At 43.3% G+C, this 13,995-nt stretch overlaps 1 protein-coding gene across 1 annotated transcript in view; it reads left to right on the top strand.

Annotated features, from left to right (window-relative positions):
• Nucleotides 1-13,995, top strand: part of MTOR (mechanistic target of rapamycin kinase) — a 120,963-nt gene that overhangs the window by 21,337 nt on the left and 85,631 nt on the right. Inside the window, exons 12-19 of the mRNA XM_041765246.1 lie at nt 590-805; nt 1,149-1,354; nt 3,638-3,760; nt 4,369-4,458; nt 4,583-4,675; nt 5,378-5,512; nt 5,953-6,082; nt 7,410-7,660. Coding sequence (XP_041621180.1) covers nt 590-805; nt 1,149-1,354; nt 3,638-3,760; nt 4,369-4,458; nt 4,583-4,675; nt 5,378-5,512; nt 5,953-6,082; nt 7,410-7,660 — 1,244 coding nt within the window. The remainder of the gene's footprint in view (nt 1-589; nt 806-1,148; nt 1,355-3,637; nt 3,761-4,368; nt 4,459-4,582; nt 4,676-5,377; nt 5,513-5,952; nt 6,083-7,409; nt 7,661-13,995) is intronic.

Genomic DNA, 13,995 nt, shown 5'->3' on the forward strand with positions numbered 1-13,995 from the left:
TGGATACTTTTGAAATTTAAGATCATGTAGGTGGTATTGCTCAAGACTGCGGGGAAACAAGCAAGTACAAAAAGCCTGAACGTGCCATCTGAATGCTTACAGCCGTCTGTGGTTTCCCTCTTGTAGTTCGTCCCGTGCATTGATCAGCACCCAGGGTAATTTATGTCTAATGAATAGAAAGTAGCTATATTTAAACCCAGCCTACATCAGACTCTCTTTTGGTATTCAAATCTGGGAACTAAAATAGACAAGGTAAATTTGATCAAGAATTGTTCTTACTCTCTGGGAATATAAAAGTTTGGGTCAAAATAAAACAGAATCATTCATTCTTTGAAGGAAATAAAGAAAGGATTAAGATGGGGGGGTGGGAGGATGCCTTTTTTCTGTCTCTCAGCTCCTCTGCCTCCCTTCTGCCTCTGTGCTGACTGCTAACCCATTTGTTGCCTTTTTTAAAGAGAAGAATTCTGGGTCAATATCTTGTTGAAAATTGAATTCGTAACCATGAAATGAAAAATGCAGCTAGCAAGTTGTAGACCTACCAACCAAAGCAGCAGCGTTTATTTTGTTTTCTCTCTGCCTCTGTATCCAGGCCACTCTCTGACCCAGTTTGTCCGCCACTGTGCGGATCATTTCCTAAACAGCGAGCACAAGGAGATCCGCATGGAAGCTGCCCGCACCTGCTCCCGCCTGCTCACGCCCTCCGTCCACCTCATCAGTGGCCACGCTCATGTGGTCAGCCAGACTGCAGTGCAAGTGGTGGCAGATGTGCTCAGCAAACTGCTTGTGGTTGGGATAACAGATCCTGGTACGGTTTATGAGACAGGAGCAGTCTGTACGCCTGGGGCAGTTGGAATTAGCCAGTTTCATTGCATGGCTCTCTAGAGACTTTCAGCCTCAGCAAGCCGATGTCCAGCTGACGTCTCTGCCAGAGCATTAGGCTTGGCTACTCTAACCTACTGGTGTAAAAGGATCTGTCTTTAGTTCTGTTGTCTTTGCTCCTATGAGTAGAGGAAAAGCTGACAGGTTAGATGAGAGAAAGGTACATGGCATCCTCTTACTAGGCCGGAGGCAGTGGGGACAGAAACTGGGAAATGACCGGAGGGATGATGGCATTGAAGAGGCGTTCAAAGGCGAAATTGCTCTTGCAGACCCTGACATCCGCTACTGTGTCTTGGCGTCCCTGGATGAGCGCTTTGATGCACACCTGGCCCAGGCAGAGAATTTGCAGGCCCTGTTTGTGGCCCTGAACGACCAGGTCTTTGAGATCCGGGAGCTGGCCATCTGCACCGTGGGCCGGCTCAGTAGCATGAACCCGGCCTTCGTCATGCCTTTCCTGCGCAAGATGCTCATCCAGGTAATGGTGTGACCTAGAGGCAATGAGGAAGAGCTGTTTGGGGAAAGACAGATGAGGACAAGGAAGGGGAGAAAGATCGAGATACCTGACAAAAGCCCTGTTTGGCTCCAAGGGTCCATGTTTTCCCAGCCTCTTGGCAGCATGACTCCAGGGGGCCTCTTATCCCAGGCTAACCTCTTCTGCAGCTCTTGTCTTGTTCCTGGCAAGTCACCAGAGGTTCCACTCCTTGGCCCTCTCCACTCAGTCTGCTACACATGGTGTCAGTTTTCCTAGCACCTCTCTGTCCTTCCACTCTCCTGCTCTTGCTGAGTCCAGGTCAGGCACAGAGGCCAAGTTTGGGAACAGTTCCAGCACTGCTTCTTGTAGTCATTGCCCTGGTCTGTGGTCCCTGGCTTTGGTTCATAAATAAGGTCAGATGCCAAACTAAGCTGCTGGACTAGAGTCAAAGGTTGAGATTGGCCTTGCTGCTCCGTCTATTAGGAATTTTTTTTTAAGTAGGCTCCACACTGAACGTGGGGCTCGAGCTTGCAACCCCAAGATCAAGAGTTGTGTGCTCTACCGACTGAGCCAGGCAGGCGCCCCAGGATCTGAGCTAAAACCTGGCTCCCCAGTTTTTGTCTCCACCTACCCCATAAATTGTCTGGCCTCCTTGTGATTGGTGCATGGTCCAATCCTTCCTGCCTCGAGTTATTTCCACCCAGGTCTTCTGGGTCTCACTGTGGCTCACCCAGTCCTTTCCTGTCCCCTGACTCTACCCTGTCTCTACCTCCTCCTCTGCTTCCTGACCCACCCACATAAAGAACATAAACACAGAAAAATGATTCACACATGTAACTTTCATCGTAGAGAAACATTGTGTATTCACAATCCATTGTAGGTAAAGTGACTATTAAGTCATATTATTAGTAAATTAGAGGATTAAATTATGTTGGCATCTGTTTCTTCAAGTGTTGGCCAAATCCTGCTTTAAAGCATGATATAGAAATATCTCCTAATGAGAATATTAGCATGTTCGTTCAATCAATAGATGTTTGGACATCTACCACGTTCTACGTGCTGCTGGGCCCTGGGAACATCCGTGAACAAGCCACGCATGGCCTGTGTCCTCAAGAAGGTTACAATAAACTGTTGGGCTATCAGGCCATCTCATTGTTCTGATTTTGGAGAATGTGAAGCGCCGTTAAATGAATTTACCGTGTACTGAGCTTAGCCCTTGAAACTCCGAAGTTTTTAATTTTCCTTGTTTTCAAATGTGGATACACACCTTCCCAAGTCAAATTGCACATTTTCATGCCTTAGTAAGGGACATTGCCCAAATGTGCTTCAAGTGGCCTTTTCTGATGCCTGAATCGTCAGAGTGGGCATTGGGTATTGTTGTGAGGGCACAGTGATGCTCTCGGCTCTGGAAGTGAATTTGGGGATCTTTGATTTGGCCCTTGGTGCTCCGGAGATCTGTGCTCTCCTTGCAAATCCTGTTTCCTCCCTGCCAGCCATCTCCTGGCTCTTGTGGGTCCATTCTCAGCATCCCTCTCTCTCACTGCTGTCTTCTGTGATGGAGGAAAACAGACTGCCAGGGGATCCAGAAAGTTAGGATTATTAAATCAATAACCTAAGACAAAATATATTATTAAATCATAGACTCCTCCTCTGGGTAGAGAGTTAGCATGTACTTTTCTCATGGTCCAGAGATTTCCTTCTGGCAACTTCAGCTCGCCAGAAATCTGTCTATATTAGGTTGTTTATATCTGTGTCACTATGAGTAGAACATGTTGATTTGCTGGTATTTTAAGGATGTCAGAACAAACATGTTATTTCTTTTCATTAAGGTCCAAGGGGATTCGATTGATAGAATCCCTCCTATTTGGGTTTATCTAGATGTCCCTGAAACCAATACTGAGTATTAATATTTCTTTCAACAGCGTAGGTGTTCTAACTGTTCTCTGGTCCTTTTGTCATTATTTACAGGCCCTTAGTGATTTGCTGCCCAAAGATTTTCATTCCCTGTTTCTGCAGACTCCTGCTCTCACTGTCCCTGTTGGTTTTCTCAGTTCCCTGTGCCGTACCATGAAAGCCATGCTCGGGGACAACTATGGGACCGTGGGGGCAGGGACTGGTTTCCCACAGTCCTTCCCACTTTTGCTGTGTCCCCGACTGTTTGCCTCCGTGGAGTATTCAACGGCTACTTGATCCGCGGTCCAGTTCTGGTTCCTCCCTCTAGCGTCCTCTTCAACACACCGTTCCTCTCTAGAGCTCCCTCTACCGCCTGGGCTTTCTTCCCTACAGATTCTGACGGAGCTGGAGCACAGCGGTATTGGAAGAATCAAAGAGCAGAGTGCCCGTATGCTGGGGCACCTGGTCTCCAATGCCCCCCGGCTCATCCGCCCCTACATGGAGCCCATCCTGAAGGTAACTCATGGCAGCTGGAGACACTGGCACTTTCTCTCCAGGTCACCCTGTGTCACCTCCTTTGGGACATTGGGAGTGTTTTGATAGGTAACATCTTCGGCCCTAGGCTCAGGGTCAAGGGCCACATGAAGCACTCTCAGTGGAAGATCAGCAAAAATCTCACCAGTTGAAGGAAGGGCTCCCCTTATGAGAGATAAGATACAGTGCTTCGGGCACATGATCAGATGCGCTTGAAAAGAAGTAGGTAGATAATGGGATAAAATAGTTCCCTCAAAGGGAAGAAACAATGAGCTTTAAAGTCTGAATGTGTTAGAGGCATGTGAAATCTTTCAAAACTTAGGTGAATCTGGGCAAATGATCAGAGATACCATTTGAGGAGGCACAAGAAATGTTTTTAAATCATGGTGTTTCTCAGCTCTCTCAAAAGTCTACCTGGGCTCACTATGGAGAAAAGTTTTAGAATCCACATTCTGTAGAAATCCTGGATTCATAAATAACAGTAATTAACCTACAGTTGAAATGGTCTCTTGGGAATTTTACTTACGTAAAAGAAAGGTTTCTGGTAGATCCTGTTCTGCATTCATTTTTACCATACCTTCTTCTCATAGGCTTTAATTTTGAAACTGAAAGATCCAGACCCTGATCCAAACCCAGGTGTGATCAACAATGTCTTGGCTACAATTGGAGAATTGGCTCAGGTAAGGGGACAGCAGCTTTTTTCCATAGGATGGAAAGAGTACTGTTTAGCCTCGAAGGAAATCAAAGTACTTCTTAATGCCATCATTTCTCATCTTACCTCCCACCTTCTTTTTCATTTTGCAGGTTAGTGGCCTAGAGATGAGGAAGTGGGTGGATGAACTCTTTATTATCATCATGGACATGCTCCAGGACTCCTCTCTGTTGGCCAAAAGGCAGGTGAGTACTCCTTCCAGACTGAGCAGAGCAGTCCCCTGCGAGGCCTGGGCCCTTGCCTCTCTTCGTCACTTAGTGTCCCCAGCCAGTGCCTGACCCAGAGCTTGACACCTAGTGGGTACTCAGAAGTATGTGTTATGGAAGATGAAGAAAGACCTGGAGTCAGAATTAGCTGTCATCCTGACCGGGAGTCGCTCAGTAAGTTTCAGGGCTGACCCTGCCATTTCCTCCAGATAACAGAAAATCCAGATCATCTGTCAGAACCCCAGCCCCTAGAGGGAAAAAGAAAGCCCGGGCCTGTGGCTGTGGAGGCAAGCAGAGCTTCAGCACACCCTGCCCCAGCCCTGGCTACTTTTCGTTTGGTCACCAAGGTCATTAGGAGACCAGCCTAAAATTAAGAACAATCTTAATTTCCTTTTAAGTCGGATTTCTCCCATTGATCATTCAGGATGTGAAGGATTGTGTATTTCCTTTGAGAACAGTGGGGCTCTTCTTGTGTCTTTTTATCCAGTGATTGTTGCATTGATTTGTGGCCTTGTTTTTATGCCCAGACTCTCAAGGTTCATGGTTAGTGCCTCGACTGGAAACTTCTTTTCTTGTAAAAGTTTCTGACTCTTCATTGGAATAGTTAAACAGAGAGTATAAACCATGCTTTCTCTTCCCTCTTACTGGTTCAACAAACCACATGATCTGTTGCTTGTCCAGGTGGCTCTGTGGACCCTGGGACAGTTGGTGGCCAGCACTGGCTACGTGGTGGAGCCCTACCGGAAGTACCCCACTTTGCTTGAGGTCCTGCTGAATTTTCTGAAGACTGAGCAGAACCAGGGTACACGGAGAGAGGTAGGGAACGTGGCAGACTTGGTTCTTTAAAGACTTTGCTGGAGGGATCCCTGGGTGGCGCAGCGGTTTGGCGCTTGTCTTTGGCCCAGGGCGCGATCCTGGAGACCTGGGATCGAATCCCACATCAGGCTCCCGGTGCATGGAGCCTGCTTCTCCCTCTGCCTGTGTCTCTGCCTCTCTCTCTCTCTCTCTGTGACTATCATAAATAAAAAAAAAAAAAAAAAAAAAAAAAGACTTTGCTGGAATAATGGAGAGAGATTGTGGCATTAACATGCTCTGACAGCGTGTTGATTAGGTGTCCTGTCCTCCGTTTTGTTCATACAGCCGGTCGTTCAGGTATGAACTGGGTGTCACAGGACACGAGAGGAATATTCATGAAACCCGTTGTCATCAGATGTTGTGGTGAATGTTTTCTTTTTCCCGTCCCCTTCCCCACCCAGGCTATCCGTGTGTTAGGGCTTTTGGGGGCCCTGGATCCCTACAAGCACAAAGTGAACATCGGCATGATTGACCAGTCCCGCGACGCTTCTGCTGTCAGCCTGTCTGAATCCAAGTCAAGTCAGGATTCCTGTAAGTTGAGGGGAACCGTGAGAGACTTGCCAAGTTCCTGCCTCACAAAGCCCTTGCTGGCTCTGCTTAGAAAGAGCCTTGGGCTGGATAACAAATTATAGCATATTGGCTCACTTCGTGACTTTTGAATGGAAAGTCAAGTTTCCTCTTGAATCACAATAGGGATGCTGCTCCCCCGTGTGTCCAGAGTCCTTACATCTGTCCAGATTCTTTGTCCAGGGTCAACAGGCTAAGCCTGTACCGACTTTTTGGTGCTGGTGAGAGAGATGCGAATTATCACCCTGTCACCTCTGTTCATCTCTCATTCTTTGTTAGCGCTTCTTTGATGTTTTCTATCCTCACGGCACCCAAGGAGAAGAGGGTAGAATTTATTCTCCCTGTTGTAATTACTAGGGAAACCCGAGGCCAGGCTCAGGGGATGGTCAGACTGGAAGCAATCAGAATCCAGGGCTCTCTTTTTCATCAGCTGGTCTAGCCTTGGAGCCCCTCTACTTTTGACAAGTGGCCTAAGAGATTGGGTAGGGTATGGGGCTCCGGCAGATTTTCCTAGACTTAACCCATCGTTCATCAGGGTAGGCTTATTTCCGAAAGAGAGTAAATAAAGCAGTGGCTCTCCCAACTATTCCAGCAAAATGTTGTTTTCCCAAAATAATTTGTTTCTACAAGAACAGTGCTCTGACCCCTGAGCTGTGGAGTCTACACCTCAATAATTTACTTCTAAATTCTACAGATGGAATCCTATCGCTTCTAGTTTGTTCTTCTGTATAGTAGAGAAGCCTAGCTGTGATGTTACCCTGTGGGACCCATGGCTGTCAGGAGGAGAGTCAGCCCGGCCCCTGCAGGTGTCACCCAGTCTCTTGGCTGGTCTCGTTCTTGGACTCTTCAGTGCACTGTTTCTCCTCCTCTCACCCAGTCTTTGACATCCTTGCTGTTCAGGTCAGCTAGCATTTGCCGCTCCCTCATCTTAAGTCCCTAGGGGGACCAAGCAGCTGCTGAACAGATGTTAGCCTAATTTGATTCCCTTTACTTTCTTTTGGGGGAGTAATTATTTTTATTGATGGTTTCAACCACAAAGTTGTCAACTGTAATGATAAGCGAAGTTAAACATTGCAATTTAATGAGCACCGGTCATGTACTGTTGTGGTCAGGGTAATAGAAAAGCCAAAAAGTCTTGAATCCTAATGCTGAGAGCCTGTTTGTGGGTTCCTAATAGACCCTGTACTCCCCGTGAATGCTGAACGACAGCTGTTTGTTGTGAGCCAGGTTCTGCTTAAAGCCAGCGACATGTCCTGGATAGCTCATGATTCTCGCCATCACTTTGTCCTAGCCGACTACAGCACCAGTGAGATGCTGGTCAACATGGGCAACCTGCCCCTGGACGAGTTCTACCCTGCCGTATCCATGGTGGCGCTGATGCGGATCTTCCGAGACCAGTCCCTCTCGCACCATCACACCATGGTTGTCCAGGCCATCACCTTCATCTTCAAGTCCCTGGGCCTCAAGTGTGTGCAGTTTCTGCCGCAGGTCATGCCCACATTCCTCAATGTCATTCGGGTCTGCGATGGGGCCATCCGGGAAGTAAGTAGCTAAAACCCCACCCCTGCTCCGCACGCCCTACTTCCTACCCATGCCCTCCTTTGGCTGTTGGGCCGAGTACCTCGCCTAACCCTTAACTCCTGACCCCTAAGGGTACAGGGTCAGTCAGCTGCCTAGTGTCCAGGGTTATCCCCTCGGGATGGCTAAACCATGACTGGCTAGGTGGATGCGTGTGTGCATATCCAGAGGTCAGTGTGGTTGTCGGGTAGGATGTCTCACCACGCGGACGTGTGGCCTCCTCATCATTAGATTGAGGCCCATCATTTTTAGTGAGACTGCTACAGGGTGACATGCATACCTCTTAGCAGATCTAACGTCAGCATCTCCCGTTAGCGTTGAACCAGAGTTTGAGCACACGGTTAAATCGGTCTCTGTTAGATCTGCCCGTGGTAAGGTCATCTGGGGTGTGTGACCATCCTCTTCCCTGACAACCTTTGACCCAGTGACTGAGCATCTGTGGAGAATCCCTGCCTGAGTCCGTGGTCACACTGGTTGCAAAGTACGGACTTCTAGTTTTACCATTTCTTCTACTTCTAGCAGTGGGCACTTTGTTGTAAGGTAGAACTTGCCACTTTCCCTCTGTCTCTCCCTTTTGCTTTCCTTTCTTTAAACAGCAAAATATGCAGAGTGGTTCTGTGATTATCTACTTAGGCCACTACTGGCAGCAAACCTACTAAATACAGTTCAAGGGGCCTTTTTTTTTTTTAATACTGATTTATTTATTTTAGAGAGGGAGAGAGAGCACATGTGCGCATGTGTGTGTACGAGCGAGGGCTGGGGGTGGGGGAAGGGGCAGCTGGGGGGAGAATCCCAAGCAGATCCCCACTGAGCATGGAGACCCAAGGCAGGGCTCGATCCCGAGACTCTAAGATCATGACCTGAGCCGAAATCCAGAGTTGGATGCTCAAATGACTGAATCACCCAGCCATCCCTTCAATTAAGTTTTTAAATCCATTTTTTCCTCTGTGATTATATATTCAATGTGATGTGCGTATAGAGGAAATAATACCTTTTTAGAAAGTATATTCTCTTACACTGTGCCTGGAGTACAGGAGCGTAGTTTATGTACTCGACCTTATCAAATTCTTACAAATTCTGATAATTTAGATAAATTTCCCTGGCTTTTCCCTCTAGATAATCCTATAGTCTGCAAAAAGAGAAAGGCAGTTCTAGTTTTTTGTTTTAATCTGTAAACCAGTTGCTACTTTTTCTCATTTACATTTCTGGGACCTCCACTGCAATGTTGATTAGACTCTGTGAGACTAGAAATCTTTAATCTTGTTCCTGGCTTCAGTGGGACTGCTGTTAAGATTTCCCCACTAAGTAAAACGTTTGCTGTAGGTTTTGGCAGGTAGCTTTTAAGGGTTATAAATGTTCTCTTATGGTCTTAATTTGCTAGAGTTTTTATCATGAATGGGTATTGGATTTATCAAATGTCTTTGGTGTAACAATTACCTATTTTTTTCTCTTTTAGCATGTTAATATGTTGAATTACACTGATACATGTTGAAAATTTTTTGAATTCTTGTTTTAAAACCATCATGATTATGATGTATTTCTTGACACTTTGAGTTTATATCTAATACTTAATTTAAATTTTTTACATCAACATTCCTGAGTGGAATTGGCCTGTAAATTTTTTTTAACTATAAGCTTAAAGATCGGTTTAGCTTTTTTATTTCTTCAAAAACAGTTTAGGTCACTTTTCTTGAAGAAATTATTCATTTTTTTTAAATGATTTTATTTATCTGAGACAGAGAGAGAGCGCGCGCACATAAGCAGAGGGAGAGGGAGAGGGAGACTTCCCACTGAGCAGGGAGCCCAATGCAGTTTCGATCCCAGAACCCCAGGATCATGACCTGAGCAGAAGGCAGATGCTTAACTGACAGAGTCACCTGGGCACTCCTAAGAAATTATTCACTTTATTTATGTCATGACTATAGATTTGCCCTTTTTTTTTTTTTTTTGATATTCCATAGAATTGGAATCACGTGGGTTTGTGTCTAGCTTCTTTCACTTAACATAGTAGTTTTGGGGTTCATTATGAATCAGCAGTTCATTCCTTCTTCATAGCTGAATAATAATTTAGTGTCATTATTACTCAGAGATAAGTATTTTTAATGTTTCCTATGATTTCTTTTTTCACCACTGAGTTATTTAGAAGTGGATATTTTAGTTTGCAGATTTATGGGATTTTGAATTTCATTTTTGGATCTCTGTTTTCTAACTTAACTGCACTGGGTTTATGATTCTTTAATGCTTGCTGAAACGGCCTTAATAGTCGAATGCCTGATCTCTTTTGATGTTTCCGGTGTGCTTGAGAATAGCGGGTATTTACTGATGTGTTATATACAATGTTCCATATATGTCATTAGATTTGAACTTACTACTGTGTTCCTTTTTTTTTTTTGCATTCTCTTTAATTTTTTTTTCTTACCTGCCCATTACTGAGAGAAATGAGATAAAAATCTTCCTTTACAATGGTGGGTTTATTAATTTCTCATAGTTAAGTCAGTTCTGTTTTATATATTTGGGGGAATATGTTAATTAGGTATGTTCAGATTTAAAATCATGGTATCTTCCTGGTAAGTCGAATCTTTTATCATTTTGAAAGGACTCTTTTTATCTTTAATAATACCTCAAATTTATTTTGCTTAATTTTAGTATAGCTACACCAACCTTTTTTTGGAGGGTGTATCTCTTTTATTATCCTTTTACTTTAATTATTTTGTGACTTTTTGCATTAGATGGGTCTCTCATGATAATATGTATAATAAGATAGCTAGATTATCCCTTTAATGTAGTCTGGAAATCTTTATTAATCAGTGCATTCAGTCCAGTTGTATTTATCATGACTGTTGATATATTAAGGTTCATTTCCACCATCTGATGTAGTGCTTTATTTTTGACCTGCTTTATCTATTTATTTTCTTTTTTTCTTTCTTTTTTGGGCTTGGTTGAGCTTTCATTTTCTTACCTTTGCCCTCTACTTGTTGGCCACCTTTAATTTTAGTAAATGTTTTGTAATGGGATATTTCAGTTGTAAACAAAAGTAGACAACTGGGGCGCCTGGGTTAGTCAGTTGAGCATCCCATTCTTGGTTTCAGCTCAGGTCACTAGGTCATGGTCATGAGACCGAGACCCACATTGGTCTCTGCTTAGAGGGGAGTCTGTTTGAAGATTTTCTCCCTCTGCCCTTTCCCCGACTTGTACGTGTGTTCACGCTCTCTAAAATGAATAAATCTTTTTGTAAAAAGTAGACAATTTATATTAAATTCCCATATTCATAAGTAATTATTAGCATTTTATCAATTTGGTTTCATCTTATTACCCCTTCCCCCATCTCTCCCCACACACATACACAAACATTTTTTTCTGGGGTGGTTTTTTTTTTTTTTTAAGATTTTATTTATTTATTCATGAGAGACACAGGCAGAGGGAGAAGCAGGCTCCATGCAGGGAGCCAATGTGGGACTTGATCCCAGGTCTCCAGGATCACAGCCCGGGCCAAAGGCGGCGCTAAACCACTGAGCCACACGGGCTGCCCATTTTTCTGGGATATTTTATTTTATTTTATTTTATTTATTTATTTATTTATTTTTAAGATTTATTTATTTATTTGCTCATGATAGACACACACAGAGAGAGAAAGAGAGGCAGAGACACAGGCAGAGGGAGAAGCAGGCCCCATGCCAGGAGCCCGACGCGGAACTCGATCCCAGGACTCCAGGATCGCGCCCTGGGCCAAAGGCAGGCGCTAAACCGCTGAGCCACCCAGGGATCCCCTTTCTGGGGTATTTTAAAGCAAATAACAGATATCATACTTTTTCACCAATACTTTTCCCCCATGTAACCAAAATTACAAAAGTAAAAATAATGCTTAATATCTTCTAATACTAAATATTAGAAGTAAAAGTATCTACAAAAGTGAAAATAATTGCTTAATATCTTCTAATACTAAGCCTTCTTCACATGTCCTTGTTTGTCTTTAAAATGTCTTTTTATATTTGATTTATTTGAATCAGAATCCAGATAAGGTTTGTACATGGCATTCAGTTGATATATCCATTTCTCCTATCCTCCTTTTTCCCCCACTTTTTTTTCATGCCACTTATTTGTGGAAGAAAACAGATCATTTGTCTTACAGAATTTCCCATTCTGGATTTGGTTGTTTGTATCTTCAAGGTATTTTAACTTCTTGTAAACAGATTAGATATAGTTGATTAAATTAAGATCCCTTCTTTTGGAGAGAAATACTTTATAGGTGGTACTGAATACTTCCTATTTCAACAGTTAGTAAGCAAGTCTTTTGTAAAATGATCCACTTCTAGTGATGTAAAGGTTAATCAGTGGGCTCAGGGACTATGATCCCATCAATCAGCCTTTCTCCTACTCATTTAGTGTTCATTGAAGATTGTTAGAATTCTAAAATGATTATTTCATTAAGGACCGGAAAGCTGTGATTTTCTAATTCTATTTCCTGGATTTATTAGCTAGCGATCACCTTTAAAGAACTTTATGTTGTCAGCTATTCAGTTAATCTGAAGTATAGTTCATGCAAGAAGGGCAGAATAAATACGTGATTCTTTCCTTGTGTTTATCAGTGTTTTCAGCGTAATGAATCAAGTCCCTTGCAACTCCTCAAAGGTGACTCAGGCACAACCCCTGCTGTTTAGGGAGTATCCTCATCAACTCATGGAGCTATATATAGTATTTCTGTTCATTGAAGGCACTATTCTTTCTCGTGATCTAATTATCCCAGTCAGCCTGACTGTTGGGTTCTTTTTATATTGGCCAGTGGTCTTAATCTTCTATCGCTTTTTTGCTTTCTGGCAAAAAAAAAAAAAAAGCTATTCTGAGTTGTCAGGTACATTTCACTGAAGACTGGGCATGGCCTCTTCCAAGGAGCTGTGGTGTCTTGAAGTGAGAGATAATAGCTAGAGACTGAGTTGATGTGTTGGGTGCTCATTGCTACTGGTGTATCACTGTTTCTCAGCCATTCGGTGAACAGAACTAGAAATAGGTAATTTTTAGAAAGAGGAAAAATAAGTCATGATGTAGTTGCTGTATCTTGCAGAATATGTCCCTGCATGTATCTTGTATACATATAAATGGTATTAGTAACAGTAAGATTTCTGAATGTAGTTCAAGGTTTTTTGATTTTTGTGTGTGTGTGTGTGTGTGGTTCTTAGTCTGTGTCCTTTGGAGATACACACCAAAATATTCTGTGTAAAGTCTCTTGAAATTCATCTTTGAGCGATTGTGCAACCAACTTGATTTATAGTTAAATTAGTTTCTGTTTATTTTCAGTTTTTAGAAATTTCTTTGAGGTTTTTCTAATATAACTTTTATTCTAGTTATGTAAGACATTAACACAGTTTCAGAGCCAAAACTATAAAGTATGTTCAGTGACATACAGTTTGTCTCCCCATCCAATACCCTGTTTCTTCCTGTAGCATTTCCTATTGCTACTATAACAAATCCCCACCAATGTCATGGCTTCAAACAGCACAAGTTTATTATCTCACAGCTCCATAGGTCATAAGTCTGACAGGTCAAACTAAACAAAGTCAGGGTGCCATTGGGGCACAGTCTTTCCTGGAGGCTCTAAGGGAGAGTCCATCTCCTTGCTATTTCTGGCTTCTAGTGGCTGCCCACATTCCTGGGCCCTCTTTCTCTGCCTTCAGAGTCAGCAATAGTGCCTCGCTGACCCTTCTTTTGCTGCCAGATCCAGCTCTCTGTGCACTGTCATCAAAGGTTCTCTGCTTTTAAGGGATAATCTCCATATGTCAAAGTCCTGAACCTAGATCATGTCTTGAGGAGTCCCCTTTGTTGTACAGGGTCATTTATTTGTGGGATCTAAGGTTTAGGACATAGACCTCTTTGGCCTACCTTTATTTTGCCTATACCTCACTTCCCCGTAAGGTAACCATTTGATCGTTTTTCAATTTATCTTTTCATTCTTTGTTTTTGGAAATGTAAAGAAATCCATCTTGCCTTGCCTTCCTTCCTCAGAAGAGAACTTAATGTAAACAATGTTGGGCGCCCCACCTTTTTTCACTGTCACAGCAGCGTGTCCTGGAGTTTGTGCCATGGCAGCACCAGGATGCCTGCATTCCTTGAAAGGTGATGGCACTCCACTGTGTGAATAGCCGTGTGACCTGTCCCTTTGGATGAATGTTTGCATTTTTTCCATTCTTTTGGTACTTAAAATGATCCTGTAAAAAAAGCTTTGTATGTACATCATTTTTACCTCTTTCTGTACTTGACTGGCCTTGCTTTTTCCTTTTATTTTATTTTATTTTATTTTATTTTAT

The sequence above is a fragment of the Vulpes lagopus genome, chromosome 8 (genome assembly GCF_018345385.1).
Source record: "Vulpes lagopus strain Blue_001 chromosome 8, ASM1834538v1, whole genome shotgun sequence".
NCBI lineage: Eukaryota > Metazoa > Chordata > Mammalia > Carnivora > Canidae > Vulpes > Vulpes lagopus.